At 42.6% G+C, this 25,345-nt stretch overlaps 1 protein-coding gene across 13 annotated transcripts in view; it reads left to right on the top strand.

Annotated features, from left to right (window-relative positions):
• RBPJ (recombination signal binding protein for immunoglobulin kappa J region) overlaps positions 1-13,420 on the top strand; it is a 218,420-nt gene extending 205,000 nt beyond the window's left edge. For 12 of the 13 annotated variants that reach the window (XM_019453552.2, XM_019453555.2, XM_019453562.2 and 9 more), the window contains 6 exons: positions 2,517-2,654; positions 2,811-2,923; positions 7,205-7,345; positions 8,398-8,553; positions 8,899-9,002; positions 9,160-13,420. In XM_019453552.2, coding sequence (XP_019309097.1) covers positions 2,517-2,654; positions 2,811-2,923; positions 7,205-7,345; positions 8,398-8,553; positions 8,899-9,002; positions 9,160-9,475 — 968 coding nt within the window. In that variant the 3' untranslated portion in view covers positions 9,476-13,420. The remainder of the gene's footprint in view (positions 1-2,516; positions 2,655-2,810; positions 2,924-7,204; positions 7,346-8,397; positions 8,554-8,898; positions 9,003-9,159) is intronic. The other variant, XM_019453561.2, reaches the window with a different exon arrangement.
• The last annotated feature ends 11,925 nt before the right edge of the window (positions 13,421-25,345 follow it).

Raw genomic sequence — 25,345 nt, 5'->3', positions numbered from 1 at the left:
TAAGATCGTTTATAGTAAGTTGAGCTGTTGCTAGCCTAATCCATCGGTACAGAGTTCCTCAGCAACCATTAGCCACTGACGATGGCTGCTTAAATCTAGTGTTTTATGAAGGGCTTTTTCATATTCTTTTACTTAGAACTTGTTAGCGTTTTGCTTCAAATAATAGTCTGCAGAGAAAAGGCAGGATAGACACTTGCTTACTAATTTGCAGAACAGCAGTAGTATTTTTTGAAAGTGCTCAAGGTTTTAGGAGTTTTGTTTAGTTTGCTTGTTTTTATTTTGTTTTATTATGAACTTACTCGGTTTTTATATATTGGTTGGTTTTAGTTCCCTCAGTCATTATTATTATAACCATTTATATTATGGAAATTTTCAAACATAGTAAAGTAGACAGAGTTGCATAATTATACGAAAGCTCTGTGTCCAGCCTCTAATTTCAAGACTGATCTTAACTGCAGGCCAGTCTTAAACAAGTATAAAAAGAAATAATTTCTTCATATTATCAAATGTCTAATTAAACAAGTTTAAAATTATCTAAAATGCCATTTTGTTAGTACTTTGGTTGAATCAGAATTCAAATTTTGAATCCCCATCAGATATTTACACTATATATTATATTGACATGTCCTTGAGTATTTTTTAAAGTAAACATGTCTACTTACTTATTTTCTTTTGTATTTTATTTAGTTTTTAGAGAATGAGAGAGAGAGTGAGTGGAGCAGAGGGAGGGAGTAGGGGAGACAGCAAATAGGCTGGCTCCTTGCTCAGCAGGGAGCCTGATGCCTGCAGGGCTCTGTCCCTTGACCCTGGGATCGTGACCTGAGCTGAAATCAAGAGATGCTCAGCCAACTGAGCCACCCAGGCACCCCACCTTGAGTACTCTTTGTCTTTGGATTCCCTCTTCATGGCTCTCTCTCCTTGCAATGTATTTATTGAAGAGACTGAGTCATTTGGCCCTGAGAGATTACCACATACTGGATTTTGCTAATTTCATTTCCTTGGTGTAGTTTAATGTATCTTATAAACTGGTAGTGTCAAAGAGAACACAGTAGAGCCAGACACTAGTTAAAGGTGGTAAAGACAGATTGTATTCAGTACTGTCACAGAAGGGAGAAGAGACTTCAGTGTGGAGCTGAGCTCAGTGGATTGTTAGTCCAGGAACAGAGTGAGGGGAGGGGGCAGTGGATAGAACATTACCAAGAGGAAACATTAAGGGTACAGGGGCTCTAGAGGAGCCAGCTTAACAGGATTTTTGCTAAAGGCTGGCCTCTCTCTGGTGATCAGATACTCAGGGTGGCGCATGAGGAACTTAATCAGATGTCAGGGGTGGGAGAAAGACTTAGGGAATCTTGCAGTAACTGGGCTGGGAAGGCCAAGAGGGAAGAGGAGCCTGTCTTTAAAGTATGGGCAAGGAGAGGGGCGCCTGGGTGGCTCAGTCGGTTGGGGGTCCAACTTCAGCTCAGGTCATGATCTTGCAGTTCGTGAGTTCGAGCCTCGCGTCGGGCTCTGCTGACAGCTCAGAGCTTGGAGTCTGCTTTGGATTCTGTGTCTCCCTCTCTCTGCCCCTCCCCCGCTCATGTTCCCCCTCCTTCCCTCTCTCTTTCTCTCTCTCAAAAATAAATAAACTTAAAAATTTTTTAAGTTTGGTCAAGGAGAGCATCTTTGTAGTCCATTTAGATGCTTGCTCAGATTTAAATTTGTTCTTTGGTTTTTGTTGTTGTTGCTAGAGGACAAGGCTTACTTCATAATGGGAGTTGGGTGTTCTTGCTAATGTCATGGATTCACACCATCTCCAATTCAAATCATAGGATTTTATTTAAACTCACTTTTTCTGTTGATTGTAAGTTTCTTATTGACAGAGAACATATTTCACTTTCAGAATATTTTCCTGCTTACATAGATGTGGTTGGTTTTTCAAGAAATTTCATGCAATGCTATATACTTCAGGGTATTTAGAAGAAATCAAAATCTCTAAAATCACAATATCCAGGGGCATTTGGCCTCAACTTTGCTAAACATTCTTCTCGACTCCTGAGTACATTCCATAGGATTGGATGTGAGCACGTGGGCACACACGTACAGCCACATAAATACATACATAATGGAACCACAGTATAGAGAGGGTTTTATAGCCCGTTTTTCCACTCAGTGATATACTAGGGAGATACTTTTTTTTTTTAACCAGTGCATTTTGATACACATTATTTAATAGGTGAATGATATTATAATGTATTTAATCACTTTCCTATTGTTGGATATTTAAGAATATCCCTTTACTGAACAGCACTGCATTAAATATACTGTATAGTTCTCATTTAAAAAATATCTTATGGACGTATTTTACATCTTTAGCCCGACATCATTAATGAGAGTTACCTTGATTTTTTTTTTTTTAGGGTATCAATTTGTTAGCAGAATCTATTAATTATTAAGTAATAGTAAAGAATAATTATAACTTGCCAGGTACAGGTCCTTTCCCCCCAGTCACATAAATAGAAGCTGTTTTTTCTTTGCAGTGTGCATTGCCTCAGGAACAAAGGTGGCTCTGTTTAATCGACTTCGATCCCAGACAGTTAGTACCAGATACTTGCATGTAGAAGGAGGTAATTTCCATGCCAGTTCTCAGCAGTGGGGAGCATTTTACATTCATCTCTGTGAGTATGAAAATGTGTATTTGATGTTTTTAGTGTGAAGCTGTTGAAATTCTTTGATAATAAGACACACAGATCTATTAAGTTTTATCATTTTCCTAAGTATATTAAAGAATTCTAAAAGATAATAATTCGATCTCTTTTGTCATTCCACTGTAGTGGATGATGATGAATCAGAAGGAGAAGAATTCACAGTTCGTGATGGCTACATCCACTATGGACAGACAGTCAAACTTGTGTGCTCGGTTACCGGCATGGCTCTCCCCAGACTGGTATGCTCTGCTCTTGCTGCTGTGTGTGGTGAAAATTAAGAACACCAAAAAGGCACAGCGTTCAGATGTAAAAATACGCTTCGGTTTCATTTTTTAACTTAAGAAGACGTGTCAATAATCACTGCTATTGATTATTGACAATCACACCCACCTTATTCAAAAACCGATTTAAGGCAGACAGCCAATTTTTGTGAATGCATTATTAATGACTTTCTGTTACACTGTTTCTAATAAATTTTGGTGGCGTTTTGCTTCTTGGTTGCATATCTGAACATGTTCAATAGAGGGCACTAAATAATTGCATTATGATTTCTTTCCTTAACCAGTACAGATATACTATATTCATTCTTTGTGGTACCTGCTATATCCCACCACAGGACCAAGTTTCAGAAGCATAGAAATTCTTATTTCTTTAAAAATATAAGCATAGTTTTTACTAGTTTACTCTCCAACAAGAAGATAGAGTTATTAAAAATTAAATTGTTATTTCATACTCTGAGAGAGAAGCACGGTGTTTAGGACTTTTTGTTCGCTAGGACGATTTTGAAACTGTAAAAACTGCTTTTCTTCGCAAAATGAACGCAAAAGCCCCTTATACTCCCGCTTTATATTCCCCCTCCTTTTCAGAAAGAAAAGTTAGTTATGTTAAAGACGGAGGGGATTTAGGAGTATGTCTGATTCAAGGTCCGGGGGTGGGGGGTAGGGACACAGTGTTGGGCTGTATCCAGTTTATCTCAGAAATACGGTAGATACTGTACCAGCGAGCTACAGGGCCAGTGCGGGAGAGAGCGCCGGCTGGAGTTCTCCCTGATGTTTTAGGAATGTAGAATTCACCACACACGTGGCTTAGGTTGTAACATTTGCATTGCCAGGTGTCTCAGATTTCTTTCCTTTTCTTGATAATTAGAAATGACCAAAGCAAGTTTCTGATGCCAAATAGTAGTGGCCATCTTTGGTTTCTTTATTGGTGAGAGGTCGTTCAGTAGGGTCTCTGTCCAGAGAACTGTTGTGGGGATAAAATGGAACCAAACATGGCTCACGTTCACGATGTGCTTCTCACTAGCTAGTGCAGAAACCGTGGGGCGCACGAACAACAGGGCTGCAGACGAGTCATGACTCTCACGTAGAGGAGAAGAATGAGTGAGTGCTGAAGGCTTACGTCATTCAAAACTCAGTCATTTCTCTAAAATCCAGACCTCCTCAAATTTAAATATTGCCCTAAGACTTTAGCATCAGACTGAAACATTTTGCTTGAATTTAGTCAGTCTCGAAGACTTCTTAGAAGTTCTCATCGCTGAAGTGTGCTGTCTCCCTTTAAACTCGAAAATGGGTGTGGTGTTAGTAGAATGGAAGATATTCTGACTAAATGACCTGCAGAGCTAAAAAATGTAAACATGAAGAATGCTAACTTTAAACATGGGGACTTTTATACAATTGTAGCTTAGTTAAAGAAAAATCTTTGGATATTGAGATGTAAACCAAGTAATAAAAGCCAATATTATTGCATGATATTAATAGTATTGTTCTAAGCACTTTACATATATTGATTTAATCCTCATAAAACTCAGTAGTTACTGTGAAGGATGTTCATTGTGGAGCAATGTGTTACTGTCCTACGTGCACAGGTTCATTCTATAAATAGTCCTGAACCTTCCATGTGCCAGACACTGTCTAGATGCTGGATACAGTGGTGAGCAAGATGGGCTTTCTTTCCTCATGGAGCTTGCAGTTTTAGGGAGATGGACAACATTAGCTAAAGAAATAACCATATTAACGTATTAAAGGTTAACACAAATGTTAGGAAAGTAAGTTAAAACAGGGTAAAGACCTAGAGACCTTGGGGAGTGCTTGGAGTGGTCGGAGAAATCTTCAAAGTGGGTATATTTGAACAGAGACCAGAACGAAGGTGGGAACCACAAACTGTGAAGGGCATTTCAGACAGACAGCACAAGTGGAGACAGAATGTCAGACCGGAGTGGTGAGGACTAGTGAGGAAGGCGCTGTAGTCTGAACTGGGGAGGGGTGGGAAATGAGGCTACAAGGTCAGCCTTGTAGATGTGATGGCATCTTGTACAGTCTCTCTCCGTGTCTAGAGTATGGACTTTATATTACCTACATATGCCAGGAGGCCACTGGAAGGTTTTAACCAGGGCATGATGACTGATTTATGTTTAGGAGGATAATTCTGGCTGCTCTGTGAGGAGGAGAACATGGGGTGTAGCAGTGGGAACAGAGAGACAGTGGTTGGACTTTGGTCATAATTCAGGATGGTAGCAGTAAGGTGATGAGAGATGACACATTTATTTGAAAGTAGACTTAATAGAATTTGTTGACAGTTTGGATGATTAGGTATAAGAGAAAACAAGGAGTCAAGGCTGACTCCAAAGTTTTTGCATTTGAGTGAGTGGTGGTGCCATTTACTGAGCTGTGAGTTGGAGGAAGTTAGAAGTTTGGGTGTTTTGTTGTTTTTTTTTTTTTTTTTTTTAATGTTTACTTACTTTTGAAAGAAGAGAGAGACAGAGGGTGAATGGGGGAAGGGCAGAGAAAGAGGGAGACCTAGAATCCAAATCAGGCTCCAGGCTCTGAGCTCTCAGCACAGAGCCTGATGCGTGGCTCGAACTCACAAACTGTGAGGTCATGACCTCAACCGAAGTCGGGCGCTTAACCGAGCCACCCAGCTGTCCCTAAAAGTTTGGGTTTTAATCGAGATTGAAGAAGCCTATTAAATGTCTTAAGTAGAACTGTTGAGTAGGTAGTTAAATATACAAGTTGCGTGCCAGAGGAGAGAGGCTGGGGCTGGAGATACAACTTCAGGAATTGCCAACCTCTAAATAGTGCAGAAAGGAAAGAGGATGGAGGGAGGAGAAAAGAGGACTCAGCTCTGGGACACTCTAAAGGCCAGTTAGAGCAGGGCTGTCCCCAAAAGGAGGACATCTGTGTCAGTGCTTCTGAGAAAGCTAATAAGGTGAGGACAGATGCCTCGTGATGCCCATGGATTCATCTCTCTGGATGTCCTTGGTGGCCCTCGACAGGGGCAATTTGGTGGAGACTTAGAGACAAAAGTCTGGAGTTACTTAAGGGGACTGTGCAGTGAGGAAGAAGAGTTTGGTATAAAGGGGACCCGTGGAGTGGAGAGGAAGGGAGAGTGACATACCGTCGAGGAAGGAATTTCTTTACTTTTGATTTTAGATGAGAAATAGTTCTGTAACATGTTTGTATGCTGTTGGAGGTGATCTTCATAATCATCAAACACGTAGTGATTACCTCCAATGGGCTAAGGGACTTCTCACACTTGATAGGATTATCTTTCAGACACCTATACATATTTTGTGAAATATTTGGATTATAAAATGTAATGGAGTTCAGTCTGGGCAGGCAGCCAGCCCTGGAATCACATTCTGGTCATTCAGCTTCTAACCAGGTGATTTTGAGCAAGTTACCTGACTTCTCTGAGCCAGTTTCCTAATCTACAAAATGATACTTATCTTAGGTTTTATTTTTTTTTTTAATTTTTTTTTAATGTTTATTTTTGAGAGAGAGAGACAGAGCATGAGCAGGGGAGGGGCAGAGAGAGAGGGAGACATAGAATCTGAAGCAGGCTCCAGGCTCTGAGCGGTCAGCACAGAGCCTGACGCGGGGCTTGAACTCAAACGGTGAGATCATGACCTGAGCCGAAGTCGGACGCCCAACCGAATGAGCCACCCAGGTGCCCCAGGTTTTTAATTATATGTATATGTACACACACACACACACACACACACACACACACACACACACACACGGAGAGGGAGGGAGCGGGGAGGGAGAGTAGTCTTCAGAGATTTTCTTCTGATGTGATTGTATATCATTGGAAAAGTCAACTGAACTTGCTACATAAAATACGGTCCATTGGCCAGCAGGGTTAACACCAGCTGTCAGCTTGTTAGAAATGCAGACTATTAGGCCCACGTGAAATCTGTGGGATTAGAACAGATGTGTTTTTAACAAAAACCCCAGATGATTTGTATGCACAGTAAAGCTTGAAAGGCAGTGATCTAGAAAATGAGTATCTTGCCTGCCCTGTTTTTCAGGTATTCCCAGAAGAAGGTAACCATTTCCACATTCTGCCATGCTTGTGATCTGAAAGTATTTTTTATACCTAGCCTTAGTGTTTGTAAATGTTTTTGTATACACACTGTGATGTGTTGTTATAGCATATTCTTTCCGTGTGCCCTTGGCAGTGTCCAGAATGAAAGCTCTCCATATGTGATGACCTTTTCTTTCTTAATTATTGAACTATAGATAATTAGGAAAGTGGATAAGCAAACCGCATTACTGGATGCAGATGATCCTGTATCACAACTCCATAAATGTGCATTTTACCTTAAGGATACAGAAAGAATGTACTTGTGCCTTTCTCAAGAAAGAATAATCCAGTTTCAGGTATGTTTTTAAATTACTGATAAAAAAAAAAAAAGTGTCAGCTATTCGGTTAGCAGCATACAGAAACCTAAAACTCTTGTTTAATGTTAATTGTACCCAAAGACACAAAGCCGTTTTCAGGTATTTTTCTCAAGTCTGAAAGTTCTTAACCTACTTGATCCTGAGACATGGCAGTCATCCCACCTCAAGGAAGAACTCAAATCCATAAACATGTTCTTGGAGAGACAGTTAATATCGATTTCTGGGAATCAAAAAAGGTTCTCAGATCATCCAAAAGTAGATTTTGGGTGTTCATTGAGTCCTCTGAAACTGTGTGAAGATGTTGTATATAGATGCACACACATTTCTGGGGAGGGTTCATAATTATCAGATTTACGTCGAGGTCTTCCTAGATAGTAATGAGGAAATGTTTCGAAAGCTGATTTTTAACTGCGTTTACTAGAAGTCTTTCACGAAGACGTCTATGACATGGGCAGATGATTTAATGGGATGGTTAACACTTCGTGTGAAACGCACTTGTAAACACCTGAAGACCCCGTTTCAGAGAGATGGCCACATACAGCCGTCCTCCTCAGCCCAGAACTGCTGGACTAGCCTGGGTGTTTGAAGGTAGGGGTGGGGGGTTGCCAGTTCACATCTTGGTTTCCTCCTGCTGGGAGTACCTAGGTTTAACTGCTCTCGACGCTTGAAGGGCTCTTATTCTCTTAGGGACCCATAAAGAGTTTTAAGTAGCTATTTACATCACGAACACTATCTTTTATTAAAGAAATTATGCAGGTACTGGTGTGCTCTTAAATGGGTATTCTGAAAGGTATTATTTTTAATATGTCCCTGAAATATTTCATGGTATAAAAAACTACTGGATGTGAGGTTGTCATATTGATGCTCTGTGTTTAGTTAGGGATTGGCAGAGCGCCATGTTTGGAAAGTTCAGAAATTTGTAGTAAATTGTCTGCCTGTTAACTCCAGTCTATGAATGTTACCTTGTTAAAATTGTCTTTATACTGCAGTGTATGTAAACTTCCATTTCTAAACATTTCTTTCTTCATCAGGCCACTCCATGCCCAAAAGAACCAAATAAAGAGATGATAAATGATGGAGCTTCCTGGACAATCATTAGTACGGATAAGGCAGAGTATACATTTTACGAGGGGATGGGCCCTGTCCTTGCCCCAGTCACCCCTGTGCCTGTCGTAGAAAGTCTTCAGGTGAGACCCCTTACAAGTTGACTTTTAGCTCTTTGCAGTTGCTTTCTCTGCTCTGACTTAGCATGATTTTATTCACAATTAATCATAAGATTTGGAGATTTTAATACATTGTTTGTTGATTAAAAAAAATAAAAGCATACTTTTTATATAAGAAAATTTAAGTTTAACTATATTATCTTGAGATGTTTTTTAGCTCATTTTGTCCTTGTAATCATATTATTTAAAAGAAGAGTTTTATTTTTCCATTTTTTTCACAAATCATAGTCAAATGAAAAACTAATATGTGTACTTTAATGGAAAATGAAAAGTTTTCTCAACATTGTTCTGATTTTCTGTGAATTTCAGTTGAATGGCGGTGGGGACGTAGCAATGCTTGAACTTACAGGACAGAATTTCACTCCAAATTTACGAGTGTGGTTTGGGGATGTAGAAGCTGAAACTATGTACAGGTACTTAATGAAACTTTTTACGTCATCCAGAGTTTTTGATGGGGTTGGGTACATGAGATTCTTTCCTAATACTGATCGTAATGTATCGAGCAACCTTGTTTTAAGTTCCAGTTCTAAAATTTACCTTCCTTTTAAGTGCTTTATATTTCCTCCTCAGATGTGGAGAGAGTATGCTCTGTGTTGTCCCAGACATTTCTGCATTCCGGGAGGGCTGGCGATGGGTCCGGCAGCCAGTCCAGGTTCCAGTAACTTTGGTCCGTAATGATGGAATCATTTATTCCACCAGCCTTACCTTTACCTACACACCGGAACCAGGGCCACGGCCACACTGCAGTGCGGCAGGAGCAATCCTTCGAGCCAGTTCAAGCCAAGTGCCCCCTAATGAATCAAACACAAACAGCGAGGGAAGTTACACAAATGTCAGCACAAATTCTACCAGTGTCACATCATCTGCAGCAACAGTGGTGTCCTAACTACCGGCTTCTTGCTGGGACTTAAACTGACTTGAGTGCGGCAAAATGTTGACAAAAAAAAAAAAAAAGAAAGAAAGAAAGAAAGAAAAAAAAATGAACAATCTTTTGTGGTTTCTTGGGAAAACTTTTCATACCAGGTGATACTGTTCAGAAACCCCATTACCTACAAGTGCTGATCTGAAGTGCAGAAGCCGCAGTAAAGCAAACAAACAAAACGTCGAAATGTACAAACTATTGGGAATCGATTGTTTTCGGCTGTTACTCTTGTTTGGTTGGTTTTTGTTTGGTTTTGTTTAAATGGGCAAGAAATAGAGATGTGGCTGGAATAAAAGTTAATCAAACTAGAAGACACAAATCTAACATAGTTTTTACGGACCAAGGAACTTGTATAAGCTTTAGCAAAAGGTACATTTTCACCATACCTTTTTTTATATCACAGTATATAGTACACCTTTGTTACCAAATAGGTCCCTCTCCTCCCCACCCCGTCTGAGCTTTTGCTCTACAGTACATTCAAGTTCCAAGCCTGACCATGCTTGTTTAACCTAATTACCATATTCTTCCAGGTTTTTTTTGTTTGGTTTAAGGCTGGAACTGATCTTTTTATTTTATTTTATTTTTTTAAAGCTGATGTCTTATGACTTTTCACGAGTCAAATTGTTCTGATTTCAGCAAGTCAAATCTTGTAAAGGCCCGCCTATTTTTTTTTTTTTTTTAAGATTATATGAAGTCTGTGCAAAAGCTTTAAAAAAAATGCCTCTGCCTTGCCTGCAGTACATGCAATGTATGTTAACTTAGTCTCTATTCTCAGACACTGTTGGTAGTTCTTTCCTTGTTTTCCTTTTTTTGTTGTTGTTGTTCTAAATGTATTTATAGTGGTATTCCAAGAGGTTCTAAAATTTCCGTGGAATTAAATGTGGCCATTTAGTCATTAATGAATTCATGGTGCAGAACATGTTGGTATTTGAAGTGCTCTCTCCCCTTTGCCCATGTGTAAATGTATCTACATGTTCCAGATTCGTTCAGGTCCCCCGCCCCACTCCTAATCTTGTACATAACTTGTATTATGTGTAAGTTAAACATTTTATTTTGAACTTGGAATGTTCCCAGTGATCTCCTTCAGCAGGGTGTTTTCCGCCTTGTTAGCATAGGACAAAAAAAAAAAAAAAAAATATCATGAGAAGTATTTGCTACCAGCTGGTAGATGGTGCCCTTATTGTATAATGAGAAAATCTCAGCAAAAGCATGTGTTTGTTTACTTATTTTTTTTTATTTTATTATTATTATTATTATTTTGGTAGCCTAGGTCAAAACATCATTGTAACCTTGAAACAAGATGCTTTTATTAGATGACCAACTCAAATAGCTTGGAAGACAGTACTTTAGAACAGATAGTTGTGAGATTGTAAAACTGCAAATGCAATTAATCTTTTCATCTCTCTCCTGACTTCTCTGTCTTCTCTTCCCCAGTGCTGAGTGTCTCCACAGATGTCTCCTACTCAGAAGACATTTCTTTTCCATTCAGTTAAGATTTCGTTGCATTCGGGTTGTGTGTTGGCCCTTCCATGCTATAGGCTCACCGGTTTTTCCTTGCTTCCATTCCTGCACTCTGGTCAGGCCTTTGTTCAGTTTCTTAGAAATTGCAGCCGACTCACTGGGCTACATTTAGTACAGGAACCATGTGTGTGATGTTCTGGACACAGTCTAGTACTACAATCATTCTTTCTAGAGTTCAAAACTACCTCTAGAGTGTGGTAAGCTTTTACTGTCCCATAAAACAGGAGCCACAAGTACCTTATGAATGCAAAACTAACTTCCCACAGTGTTGCCATACAGAACATTGTCTTTCTGGTGTCATGGGCTGTTTTGAAAACGTCTTCATCGGTAGACTTTGTAAACATTAGTAGCTTTCCCCCTCTCCCCAGCTTTGTTATCTTCGTCAACTCATTCTTTTGCTCAGACTGTGTCATTGTAAATACAATTCCTAACTTCTCTAAATCACCTTTTCCTCAGTTTTCAAGGAGGAAGTCACTTGTAAAACACATTACTGGTTAAATCAGAGTTATTGTGGTTTTATCGTACTGCAAGCCTTTTTAATTACTCACAGGCTGCATTATTCTATATGTATAGCCTTCTCTTCAGATCTGCTCCAGTCACTAGCTTCTCTTGTAAGCTGACCCTGCCTCACACTTCAAATCTGATCCAGTGATCAAGGGCAGAATTGTGGCCTTACCTTTCTTTGTTTTAACTGTTTACTAGCTCTTTCTTGCAAACTTGCTTATTTCTGAGTAGTATTTATTCTTCTCTGTTGAGTCATGGAAGTAATCTTTACACTGCTTTTGGTTCGGAGCATGGAAATATATTTTCAGTGCCGCTTTACTTCCAATGGGCCACAAGTTTCCTCCACTTCCCAGGTTTGGTGTTTAGTTACATACAAAACTATGTTAAATTAACCGATAACAGATGAGATACTTTTGAAGAACAGACTATTCCTTACGTAGCTTTGCAGCTCAAATTAATTCTTCAAGTTTATGGCTTTGTTAAAATGAACTTTGCTTTTTTACTATTTAATTATACCTTATTTTGGCTGTTTGTTTCTTTTAATAAGATAATTTTGAAATACTAGACTGTAAAGCCTTTTCCTGTTTGTTTTTTGTTTGTTTGAAAAGTCCAAGAATGTACTTCTACAGACATTTCCCTTGCTATTTTATGCCATTCTGCATACCACAAACTAAAGACTGAAATGATTTCTGTTGTAGCTTATTTTTTTTATCAGTAGTTCTTTTGTCAGCTGCTTTAAAAAAAAATCTTTATGGATTTGTAAATCATTTTCAGCGTATAATTTATAGGAGCCTTGTCCTCTGGTTATAGTAGAATACAGCCCCTCCTCCGATGGCATTATTAGAGATGCTAGATGCTCTTCTTAGAATGGTGACCACTTCAGTTAGAAAACATTCGAGTTTTGGGTTGTTTCTGGTTTTTTAAAATTCTGTTTTAGAAGGGTATCTTGTGCTCTCGTGAGCTATGCAATTTCTAAAAATATGCTAGAAGCTGAGTCCATGATCCAGTCTGTTTTTTAGTTCCATCGAATTGATCACATAGATTGGGAAGGCAAGTTAAAGGCTTTAAATGTAGAATGCCCTCTTGATTTTGAATGATTTCAGAATCGAACACTAGTATAATATTTAACCTGCTGCTGACTTTTCTTCAACTGTGGCAACTAAAGGCATCCTCATATATGTGTTAGTGAAATATTTATCCCTCTTCTGCACAGACTTATTTGCGATCATAACTGGTTAGTTTTCGTTTTTGTTTTTGTTTTTAATGAAACTGGTACCATCTGTGCCCTCACAGAATATTCCCCATGCAGTTTTTGAGAACTAAACTCATCCTGTTTAACCAGATAATCCACGGGGTGGGGGAGGGGGGTTCCTTTTTTAAACAAAATGCTATTCAATTATTAACCAAGTTACTTACTTTTGATTTCAAAAGCAGCTGTGTTTTCTAATGAGTGCTGAACAAATGTGTGTTCGGTACTTCTGATTTTGTTTTCAAGCACTGTAATGTGGGCTGGATGATTAGAAACAATAATATATTAGGGTTTCTATTTAACCCTTTCAGGACTGAACTGTATCTCCTATTAATTTTTCCCTGTGTCGTGATAAATGTTTGCCGGCATTCAGTACTGTGTTGGTCCAGACGTAGGTTTATATGCTCATTTTTAGCTTATTTCTTGTACCTTGCAGCATGCTGTACGCATTCAGTCCTTAAGGGGTTTATTTTACAAACTGTGCGCCTGTAAGGTTTATTAGCAATAAGATAGAAAATTGAGCAAGTTTATACCATAATTTTGTAGAAAAAAGAATCTGCTCAGTTCCATATTTCGCCCATGAGAAACCTGCAATACGGGCAGTTTCAAGGAATAAATAAAAAAGGAAACGCAAACCATTGTAAAGTCTTCTGTTGGCTGTGCCTGATGCACGTCTTTGCGTCTTGGCTCTCTGAATAGTTCATGAAGTAGAATTAAATTACGTATCACAGTTTGCGTATTAAAAATCTTACCTTGCTGTCTATATCACGTCAAAGCGATAGCTATGCTCATTTCCTATTCAGTATTTGTAACTGTGTAATGCTTTCCAGAGAGATAGTTTTGGGGGTTTTCTCCATGTACATAATAAATAAGGAAAGGGGCTTTGTCACCCACGGGGCAGATCTCCCAATCCAGGAGCATTTCAAGCTAATCTCAACAAGATTAACGAGTATTATTTAACAGCAGCTTGCTTTTCCAATATAAAGTTGGTATTTGGTTTGATGCACAAAAGAACATACAATGATGGTTTGTGCTTTTTAGTGGGGCCTCCTGATATGGAGAGAAAAGATTCTGTGTTTAGTACTGAAACAGAGTTAAAGGGGACGTTACATATTTTTTAAATCCTAGCAAGTTTGTTTTTTATCTGACTTCTCCCCCCTTCCAAGAAAAACATGTTATCAGAATTTTTCTAAAGACATCTTGCTCTAAAAATAGTGATTGTTAAATAAGAGACAATTTAAGTCGGAAGCTTTTAAGGCTCGAGATTGATAGTGATTACTTGATTTAGAGTTCAGAAGAGAATAATAAATGTGTATTCCTTGCCATAAACAGTATGTGAGCCCTTTCCAAGCAATCTTACCAAAGATCCATTAAGTGTATCTTACTCTTTTTGTCACGGCACCTCCAGATGATTGCCATTTACGGGGATGGAGAGGGCAGGCTACATCAGGTTCTAGCAGTAAGTGGTCACAGAAGGGAGTCTTTCCCTTTAAAAAAAAAAAAAAATCTAGAATGTTAGACTAAAAAGAAATCCTTAAAAAAAGTTCAGTGCTAGGAAATCATGAAGGAGACCGATGTAGCTGATGTATATAAAGAGGTTATTCACCTTGACCTAAGGGTTAGAGCCTAAAGCATAAGGTCAAGTGATGGCCCTGTAAGTCACAGGCCCAGTCAGAACCTGTAAGAATGTACTTTATACATGTAGTTTTTTGTGTTCAGGATAAACTCGCTTGAGTGCCTGGCACAAAGCTGTTACTCTCACACATGTGGAGTTCATTGAAAAGGCGGATAAATACTCTCGACTACAGGGAGGGAGAGGGTTTAAACTACAAGAAACATCCATACCAAACACAAATAGGTTATAACTATTGGAACTTACAGAATGGTTTGCTTTGAGGAAGTGGCACTTTAAACTGTGCTGTTCTATGAAAAAATGTCTCAAGGTAAGTATGAAGCTTGGGTATGTGTCAAGTTCATTCTGGCATTATGACTGTAGTCCCTGCTTTTCATTTCCTTACATTCTGCCCACCTCACTTTAGTACAGACACATAGGTCAGTCATTTCTGGCACCTTTACCTGGTTGATAATTTCTGCTGGGGCTGGACAAGTAGGGTTATTGGTATGTATTTAAATCCCACACTGTCGACCTAGAAGCACCCACCTTCGTCACGCAAAGGAGAAAATAGCGTGACTGGGTGGTCTCCACGGTGGCCTCTTCGGTGACTTGACAGGGGTTCCTTTTACCTAGAACTGGCTTCTCCTTGCACGCCTCCTCTCTGTTCTTCTCACCGCACAGCACAGAGTAATGATGACTAAGTTCTTTTTTGTTGTTGTTGTTGTTTTTTATATATAAAATTTATTGTCAAGTTGGTTTCCATACAACACCCAGTGCTCATCCCAACAGGTGCCCTCCTCCATGCCCATCACCCACCCACGCCCTCCCTCCCATCCATCAACCCTCAGTTTGTTCTCCGTTTTTAAGAGTCTCTTAGGGTTTGGCTCCCTCCCTTTCTAACCTTTTTTTTCCCCTTCCCCTCCCCCATGGTCTTCTGTTAAGTTTCTCAGGATCCACATAAGAGTGAAAACATGGTATCTGTTTTTCTCTTTATGACTTATTTCACTTAGCATAATACCCTACAGTTCCATCCACGTTGCTACAAAAGGCCATATTTCATTCTTTCTCATTGCCAAGTACTATCCCATTGTGTATATAAACCACAGTTTCTTTATCCATTCATCAGCTGATGGACATTTAGGCTCTTTCCATAATTTGGCTATTGTTCTTCATGTGGCATTCAGATGGTTAGACGATACAACGAAAGTTTTGGGGAAAAATAATTGTGACTTGGCGGACAGTGATGATTATTTTAATCACCAAATGTCCTAGAGATTTCACAAGCTGAGAATTTGCTGGTAGATTCCAAAGGTGCAAATGGTGTGATTGGGGGGAAGAACTTCAGCTGAAGAATAATGGTATATGCGGCTATTTGCTTGGAAACATGAATACCCATCCTTATTTCTGGGTAATGCCGGAAGTTAGAATTTGTTAGGACATAAGTGGGAATTTTTAAATGGCCAGGAACATTCTAGGCTCTGAGCTCAGTCAGGGTGTGGCTATTTCTGAAAATTTCCACTAAGGGCTTGTCTTAGTGTGCTCCAACTGCCATAAGAAAATACCATGGACTGAGTGGTTTCAACAACAGAAATGAACTTAATCACAGTCCTGGAAGCTGGAAGTCAGATCAGGGCACCAGCCAGCCTGGTCAGGTTCAGGTGAGAACTCTTCCTGACTTGCAGACAGCCACCCTCGCTGTGGTCTCACATGGCCCAGAGAAAGAGAACAAGAGAAAGAGAGCTGGGTCTTTTCAAAGGCCACAGTCCTATCTGACTTGGGCCCCACCCTCAGGACCTCATTTAACCTTAATGAACCCCCTGAAGGTGCCATCTCCAGATGGAGTCACCCTGGGACTTAAGATTTCAACGTGAATGGAGTAGGGGCACAATTCAGTCCATAGCAAAGCTCATCCTAAAAACCTTCCAGGCTGTAGTGTAAATGACCTGCAGATGTCCACCTATGTGATGGTATTTGGGTTTACATCGTTGTAAGTCCCGGTTGGGGATTCTCAATAGTTAGCGAAGATGATGAATGGACTGGACTGAGGGACAAGAGGTGAGGCAAGATTGTGGGAGAAGTCACTCTGGCCACTTCTAAGTTGTTCGATGGGCACTGTCTAATCCTCACCACAACCCTATGAGCTCATGCCTGTTTTAGAGATGAAGAGACAGGCCCGGATGTGCCCAAAGTCATGTGAAATTTAGCAGAGCTGCCATTTAGATGCGGCCTCAGGGGCCCAGGATTCTGCTTCTGAGTGCCACACTAGAATTCCCAAGTCACAGTCACCAAAGGATCTGAGGGACACCGGTTACTAGGGAGTGCTTCTGTGACACGTTCTGTCTTAAGGAACTTTATGGGGCATAAGCCCTTCCATTTCAATCCTCACATTTTCCAGTTGAGAAAAACAGCCCTAGAGAAGGTGAAAAGTCCAAATGTAGTTCTAGGTTGAAAATGCTTTATGAACTCCAAAGTGCTATTCCGTTGCTAGGTATTAATTATTGTCACTATTTATTATTGCTGTTATTATCATGTTAATATCTCCTGGCTAGTCCCCCTAGCCAAGCCTTCCATGTAAATGATGCGCTACATTTCATAATCCTGGAGGGAATGATCCTGTAAACTTCAAAACATTTTCCATGTTCCAGATGAAGATAATGAGTCTTCTTCATCTCCAATAGGTTTAGTGGCCAATTGTAGCTTCAGGAGTTTCTGGACCTTCTATGTGAGCGTTAGGAAGACCAGGGCTCAGAGACCAGGGTGTGAAATAATGACCTGAGTGGCGCTCAAATCGTAAACCCCATTCTGCCATGGATTTATCTGGGTGGTGGATTCTGCAGCTCTCCACTCTTCCTCTGTCCCATTTGTAGGTGGGGGAAATAACATAGTTATTAGGAAGCCACTAAGGAAAAGCCCTTAGCTGTGGTCCTGGCTCTGTTTAACCTCAAAACCCAGATACGTGCTTTGGTGTCCTCAGTCGGGTTCAGGAGCCCATTTAGCTTGGTCTTTCTGGGTCAGTGTGACTTTAGTCCTCAAGCCTGGTTTTTGCTTATTCATTCAAGAAAACAGTGATGTGACTGTTTTGCATATAATACCACAAAGATTTAGAAATGTACACCTTCACTGTGATCGTCATTATTGGAGTTAAAATAGGTTTTAAAGTCAGGAAGCAAGGCTGGTTACTAGGGAAAGGGGATTTGGCAAGAAAAGCGGAAGCCCACAGGATTGAAGGGAAGCCAGAATCATGTTTAGGACTAGAACCCTATGGATTAAGGAGCCTCCTTCGGAAGAGCGGTCTGCTCAGGGAGCGCCTACCCTTGTGCATTCCCTCTCTTATCCCTAAGTCACCTGCTCCAGATTCGGTTTTGCGGATAACAGCAACTGGTCATGGGAGCCTAGCCCGCTACCACTCCCTGCATTTACAGGAAGTGTCGGTTAAAAGGAACCTCTCGGGGCTTTTTGGTTCCTGTGCTGAGGCCTGAATTGACAACCAATAGGGAAAGAGATCATTACCCACAAAGGAAATTGAGGTTGCTACGATGGGGAACAGACGCTAGGCAAGTCACTCTAGGGGGCTACAAACCATAAATTCTGGAATAAAACGTATTAAGTGTATTCTATGTGCCAAGGCGTTTACATGCAAACATTTCTTATTCCTCAAATTCCTATGAGCCCATTTAATAGGCAGTTTTGAGAAGGATGCTCAGATCATGAGCCACATTATGAAAAGCCCTCCCATCTCTGGCCTTTTAGCCTTCTTGACAAAAGCGCCTTCCATGAGATGGGCTCTTGGGAGCTGTGTGCTTGTTTTTACCCCCATGGTAGCTGATAGGACCACTGAAAAAGCTTCCTGTCAAGTTGCGCAGGAAGGAAATAGGAGATCACGTGGGCCTTGTTTTCACATAGGAACTGACCTGCGACGTGAACTGGTTTGCAGGGAGAACGAAACAGACACCCCCATTAAAATGAGAGCACTCCCATTTCTAACCCCTTACTGATGCTCAACTAGATTCCTGCCCTTGGGTTCCTAGAAGCAACCCATTATCCTTACCATTTCCCTTCAGTGCCAGAGTTAATTTGAATAGGATTTTATTACTTGTAACTGGCGTCCTAACAGGTAAGTGTTGCTGTTGTTACCTTAATTGCACCGATGAAGAAATTAAGAAAAAGGAAGGCAATTTTCATTTCCAGGACTCCACAGTGTAAAGTGGCAAAGCCATGGTTCAAACCCAGGCCCACTGGATTTGTATTAGTTGGGGGAGTTAAGGGCTTGGAGGCAGTACGAACATCAAGGAGAGCGTCGAGAAGGTAGCATTTCGTTAGTGCTTCAGAGAATGAGGACATTGAGGATTTCAACGGGTAAAAACACGCTGGGGTTTGGACTAATGGAAGAAGGCAAGGAGCTGGGAGGGTCTGGGTATTTCCTGGGTCTGGTATGTCTGGGTCAAGGGCAGGTCCTTCAGTGTAATGGGACCACAGGGTACTTACTGGACCACTGGGAATTGGTTAGTACGTGATATTGTATAAATATAATTGTATAAATATAACAGGTTCCCAGGGTCAGATGGGTAGAATCTCCCAACTATGTCTGTTAGGGGAAAAACAGATCTCTGTGCCTCATGTCTCCCCTTGTGGGGTGGAGTGACCTTCCATGAGTGAGTTGTTAGTATCCTTGGCCTCTGTCCCTTACTCAGCATTAATAATTGTGCTGAATTAGTTAAGTTTGCTCTATATAGCCGGGCACCGCAGACATGGCAACAAATAAAGCTCCGCTTCCATAGAGCTTTCCTTCTCTATGTGGAAGAAAGGCTAGTGGAGAGAGGCTAGATGTATATATAAAAATCTATTCACACACACATATTTGCCTAATAAGGACTCATACTGAAAATGTCACTCATTTATTGCTCAGAGGTCATGGAAACTGACCATCAGAAGAGCCCAGCAGCGTCCAGGGGTATGTACGGGTGAGAATCACTGTTGTATCCTAGAGGTACTGAGTTCCGTGCACTGTAAAGATCTGTGGTCTTCGATGAGTACTTGACTTTGGACCGCAGCGGGGTGCTGTGCATGCACCACAGTCATGGGAAGCCGCCTGAGGAACCTGTGCTTCTCCCGCCGGTCTTAGGGTTTGTCTCGGCCACGTTGAGGTGGCCCCCGGGGTGCTGTTGGTTGGGCAGGGGGAGGTGCAGGGGGACTGCAGGGGAATGGGGAGAGAGGGGTGTGAGAAGCCCGTCAGGAAGCAGCCTGGGACCCTGACTTTGCAGACAGAGCGCCCCTCCTTAGGGAAGAGCCGACCCAGCTGGAGGCAGGGATGGAGGCCGAGACTGAGGGGGGCTTGAGGCCTGTGAGGACCCCGATGCGGCTCTGCACCCGGGCCCAGGACGCTGTCTAGGGACCCCACTTTGAGTAGCAAGGGCCTTATCCCCAGACAGAAATGGGAGTGACTGATGGAAAGACTCAAGTGCCTCTTTACTCCGTAACAGTGGTTGTTTAACATCATCGTTTCTCAACTCATTATGAACTCGTAATGGTTTGAGAATAAGCCTTACTGGCGTCTCTTCTTAAGTAAGCTTCACACCCAACGTGGGGCTTGAGCTCAACCCCAAGATCAGGAGTCACACGCTCTACCGACGGAGCCCGCCACGGGCCCCAAGCCTTGCTGACTTTTACGCAGAATTAAAATCTCTCTTTACACTTGAGAAGTTGTTCTGTACCAAAAGGCAGATGCTTGTTACAGGGCTGCCAGTGGGGCCTGTCTAAAAATGGAAATGTTCTCACGCAGGCATGGTCAGGATGCACAGAAGACTTCATCACCTAACCCTGTGTCAGAAGCCTTGAAACGCCCAAGATGAAACCGCTGTACCCAGAAGTCAGAGGAAAGTGGAACAACCCTGAGTTTAAACAAACAAACAAACAAATCCGTTCGGGGGGCACCTGGGTGGCTCAGTCGGCTAAGCGGCCGACTTTTGCTTTCCGCTCAGGTCACGGCTTCATGATTTCGTGAGTTCCAGCCCCGCGTCGGGCTCTGTGCTGACAGTGCGGAGCCTGCTTGAGATTCTTTCCCTCTCGCTCTGCCCCTTCCCCGCTCTTGCTCTCTCTTTCAATATAAATACATAAACTTAAAAAAAAAAAAATCTTTGGTTTGAAAAAAGGCCAACATCCTTCACTTCTAAGCTCCTTGACTCGTGAGAGCAGTTCTGCGAGTTGAGGCCGACTACGTTACGACAAAAACCTACCTGAGCGGCATCCTCACCCAAAGTGGCCAAGCGGCTCCGCGCGGGAACTTTCCGGCCTGGCTCTCAGAAGGCCGCGTTTTCTTCCCACTGTGATTACAGATCCCAGCGAAACCGACAATGCGCAAGTTCCCGGTAGGGAAGGGAATTGGAGGCGCAAGCCGAGCAGGGGGAAGCCAATAGGAGAGGTCCAGAAGGCGGCCCAAAGGCAGACCCACGCACACCCAGCCAGGGTGGGCCACCACTGTCCCCACAGCCCTGCTCCGAATGCGTTACGAGACCAGGAGTCTCTGGAAGGTGATGGTTGACGTTTGCTGTCACGTGACCCAAGCGCTGGCTAAGCGTGTGAGGGGCGGAGCTTCGGGCCCGGGCTGGAGGGTGGCTCCCCGGCCAAAGCGGAGAACGGCCGCACGGCAGGTCGGGAGCCCCGCGTGCCCTGGAGCTCTCTGCTTTTCGATGCCCTCCTTTCTAAGCCTTGTCACCGAAGGGGAGCTGTTGCAAAAGACTGAGGCATCCGAAACCCTTTGTCTTCTGAGCTCTTGAAGAACGTTTGCAAACCCCCCTCTTTTGAGCTGGATGGAAGGTGCCTCGTTACGGTGTGGCCTTAAGGTATTGCGCAACTTTTTACTCACTTCCTTGACACGGCTGACGATGGCTCTGGTTTCAGAAACCCTCTTTCACTTGGCTTCCGGGACTCAAGCTTTCCAGCAGCTCTCTGTCAGTCTGCACCACTAATTCCTCCTCGGCTCCCCCCCCCCCCGGCCTTCAAACCTGGGGCAGCGCCAGCACGAAGTCCTGTCCCCTCCTCTTCCCCAGCTACATGCCCGGCTATGGTGATATCTCCCCATCTCACATCTATGTGGACATGACTTCCCAATTCCTGTGTCCTGCCCAGACTTCTTGCCTGCACTCCAGAGTTGTAGATGTAACTGCTTCCTTGGCATCTGAAGGCTTAACTCGTGATTTCCTCCCTGCCCCAATCCCAAACCTCTCCCCCGCTTCCCCAGCCCGTCTTGTCCTTTCAGTAAATGGTGCCTCCGTTCTTCCAACCGCTGAGGGAAAAACCTGGAAGTCCATCTTGATGCGTTTCTTTCTCTCCCATCCCACATTCAGTCCATCAGTAAAGCCAGTCAACAGCTCCTTCCAAATGTATCCCAACTCTGACCACTTCTCATCACCTCCTACCACTACCGCTGTGAGCCAAGCCGCCATTGGCTGTCAAGTGGGTTGTTACAGTCACGTTCTGACTGCTCCTCCTGCTTCCTCCCCGGCCCTCTTAGAGTGAGTCTTTGAAAAATGTGTCCCTTTGCTGCCTAAAGCCGCCCATTGACTTCCCATCTTGCTCAGAGCAAAACCCAAAGCCCTCCCCATGACCCTCACCAGCCTTGCCACCTCTTGGTCCTGGGTCCTCTGTGTTCCAGGCACACTGACTTCCTCATCATTCATTCCTAGATTTCACCAAATGGGCCCTCACCTCAGGGCCTTTGCATTGGCCGTTCCCATGTCTGGAACAGTATCTGGTATTTTTGCCATAAATATCTTTGCCATAGACATACGCAAGTTCCCCGTAGGGGAGAGAATTGGAGGCTCAAGCTGAGCAGAGAGCAGCCAAGTAGGAGAGGTCCAGAAAGCGGCCCTTATGTCTTTGCTGCACAATTAATTGGCTGTAAAGCAATTTTGCCATAAATTTCCAAAAAAAAATTAATAAGTGGCTGACAGTTTGGTTCGACAGTTTGGTTTCATTTCCCCATTGACTTAGTACTCCCGTTTAAAAAAAAATTAAATTTATTTATTTATTTTGAGAGAGAGAGAGAGAGAGAGAGAGAGTAGGGGAGGAGCAGAAAGAGAGAGAGAGAGGATCCCAAGCAGGCACTGGGCTGGTAGCACAGAGCCTGACACGGGGCTTGAACTCACAAACAGTGAGATCATGACCTGAGTCAAAAACCGAGAGTCAGATGTTTAACTGACTGAGCCACCCAGGCGCCCTGACTCCCATTTTTATATTATATAAATCTTAGCACTCATAATGGTCTATACAGTGGCACAGAGTTTTGAACCCGCATTTCCCATAAATCTTTGGGACATACGACAGTACACCAAGAACAAAACAGTGTAGAGAGTTTTCACAATGCCATACAAAATCAGTTACAAACATGCATCCTAGTATTTGAACTGGTATCTCTCTTAATGAAGGAAGGAACTTTAATGGGGAAAAGAAAGTGCAATACTGAATGAGATGAATCAACAAACAAAAAGCAACGTGCGATGAACAAAAGGCTTCGAAGACAAGTGCTTAGGCAGAACCCACAGCATAAAATCTGATTTTCGTGTGGTATTGCCATGAACCCGCACACATTTTAAATGTACTCCCGTCTTTTGTATTTTGCAATGAAGTTTTTTACCTTGTTCACTTTTCACGTTTCATTTTGGTTTTTTTTAATGAATGTCCCTCTCTGATTTTTCATGATTTTATCTCTTCTGGCAAAACTGCCTTACGGCCATTAGCTCTGTGGCAAAAACGCTTGCGGCAAAGACGCCTAGCAGTGAAGCTACCGCAAACCTTCCTTCTGGAACACTCTTCCTCTGTTGTCCCCAGGATCTCCACCTTCACTGTCTGCAGGTTACTTATGCAAATTGTGCTTCTATTCCCACCGCCCCTCAGTACCTCTGACCTGTTTTGTATTCACAGTGCTTGTCATCACCTGGCACTTTGTGGATTAATTTCCTTGTCAGCTGGTTCATTTCTGCCCTCCAGCCAGCATGAGAATTCCTTGAGACCGGGAGCTGTGTTTTGTTCCTTGTGTGCTCCCCAGGCCCTAGCACAGTGCCTGGCCCGTAGTAGGTGCTCAATAAATATTTGCTGAATGGATGATGAAGTGTTTCTTCGTCACACCGTTGGGATGGTGCGTCCGATCTACCTTGAAAACCCAGACTTATGCTTTAATTCCGAAGCTTGATAAAGAATGACTTACTCTGGACTGCTGCAGTGACAGAGTATCTAGATGTGACAGGACATGCTCAAGACCAGAGACAAGAATATAAACAGTGGGAGTGAAGAGATTCTGGGCAGTCGAGAACACGGGATGGTAAAAGACGGATATAGTGTTTTTGTGTGGGTTTTTTGTTGTTGTTGTTTGTTTGTTTTTTCAGTGAAGAGTTCCTTATTCGGTAAAAAGAAGTGGGCAAGACTTAAGAGCTTTGGTGCTTTGGTGGAATTTTCTCCAGTGTGATTTCTTTGAAAGTTCCTTCCCCTCCATTGTCTCTTGTTCTCTCTTTCCAGAACTCCTACCAGTCAGACAGATCCAGTCAGATGACCCTCCCAACCCCACCACCCCCATTCGTTCTTTAATTTTCTTATCCTTTATCTTTTTTTATTCCTTTGTCTTTTTGTTTCATTTTTCAGAGAGACTTCCTTTACTTTTTCTTTTAGCTCTCCTCTATGTTCTTACTTAACTCTTTGCTTTTTTCCCATTTTCAAAAGCTCTTTCTTGTTTTTTCATAACATCCTTTTCGTAGTGCATTCGATGGGTACAATATATTTTTTTAATCTCTCTAAAGTATTTATTATAAGGTCGATTTTAAAAGAGCTCCTGACTCCAGAAGTCTCGGTTGAGCCCAAGAAATTGCATTTCTAAGAAGTCTCTGGGTGATGCTGATAGGATCCAGGGACCCCATATTTGGAACCAAAGGTCAAGAGGTATCGGCCACATCTGTCTTTCCGTTGTAATTTTTCCTCAATCTCCATTTGGTACCAAAGAAAGGAAGGGTTAGGGAGGGAGTGACCTGGAACGCATCTAAGAAGCTTAGAGGCCAAGACATAAAACCTTCCTTTCTTCCAAAAGTGGGCTTTGATGAACTCGAACCTGTAGCTGAAAGCACGAACACGGATTCAGGAGACCTGCACTGTCAGTCCCAGTCTGTCGCTCATACATCGCCTGACCCCAGGAAGTTCCCCTAAACTCTGTGGCCTCTGTCCCCTCCGCTGTAGAGCGGGGGGTTGCAATAGGTGGTCTTGAAGGTGCTTCTGGCTGGAAGACTCCATGGCCTGACTATCACCAGAAGCTGGAAATGCTGCCACCGGGCATCAGACGTCAGCACTCTTTGCTGAACACTCCTGCGCCATAAACCGCCCCAAGCGCTTTTCCTGCCCGGTCTTCTGTTTAAAGCGCGCGACAACTCTGGGCAGAGGACTTACGATTCCCATTTCATAGATGAGGACGCTGAATGTCCAAGAGCAGATGGTCAATTATGTCAGAGCTGGGGAAGGAAGCACGGTGAGGACAGGAGCACAGGCTTGCCCTCAGACTCAGGCTCCGTGTCCTTTTTTAGCTTACAGCCTTGAACACCTCACTTGATTTCTTTGAGCCTCAGTTTCCTCGTCTCTAAAATGAGGATAACGAGAGCTGCCTCCCTGAGGCTCTTGATACACGTGAAATTGCAGCTGACTATGCAAAGTGGTTGGCATAAAGGAGGCATTCGGGTGATGCCACATTTGATTTGGGTCACGTAGAAACAGCCACGCTTTTAGGTGGAAGGCAGGCCGCTTGGAAGAAAAAAGACAGACCTACATTATGTTTGAAGCCGACTGGATTTTCCTCCCACTGAGATTTATCAGCTGGTGGGGGCGCGGGGGAGGGAGTTACCTGTGTCGGAACAGCCTTGTGAATTCTCTGGGAGGAAGGGCCAATGCTCCCTGTTCTCAGCCTCCCAGAAAC

The sequence above is a fragment of the Panthera pardus genome, unplaced genomic scaffold (genome assembly GCF_024362965.1).
Source record: "Panthera pardus isolate Hobbes unplaced genomic scaffold, ASM2436296v1 HiC_scaffold_13, whole genome shotgun sequence".
Lineage (NCBI taxonomy): Eukaryota > Metazoa > Chordata > Mammalia > Carnivora > Felidae > Panthera > Panthera pardus.
This window is presented reverse-complemented; position numbering and strand designations above follow the sequence as displayed.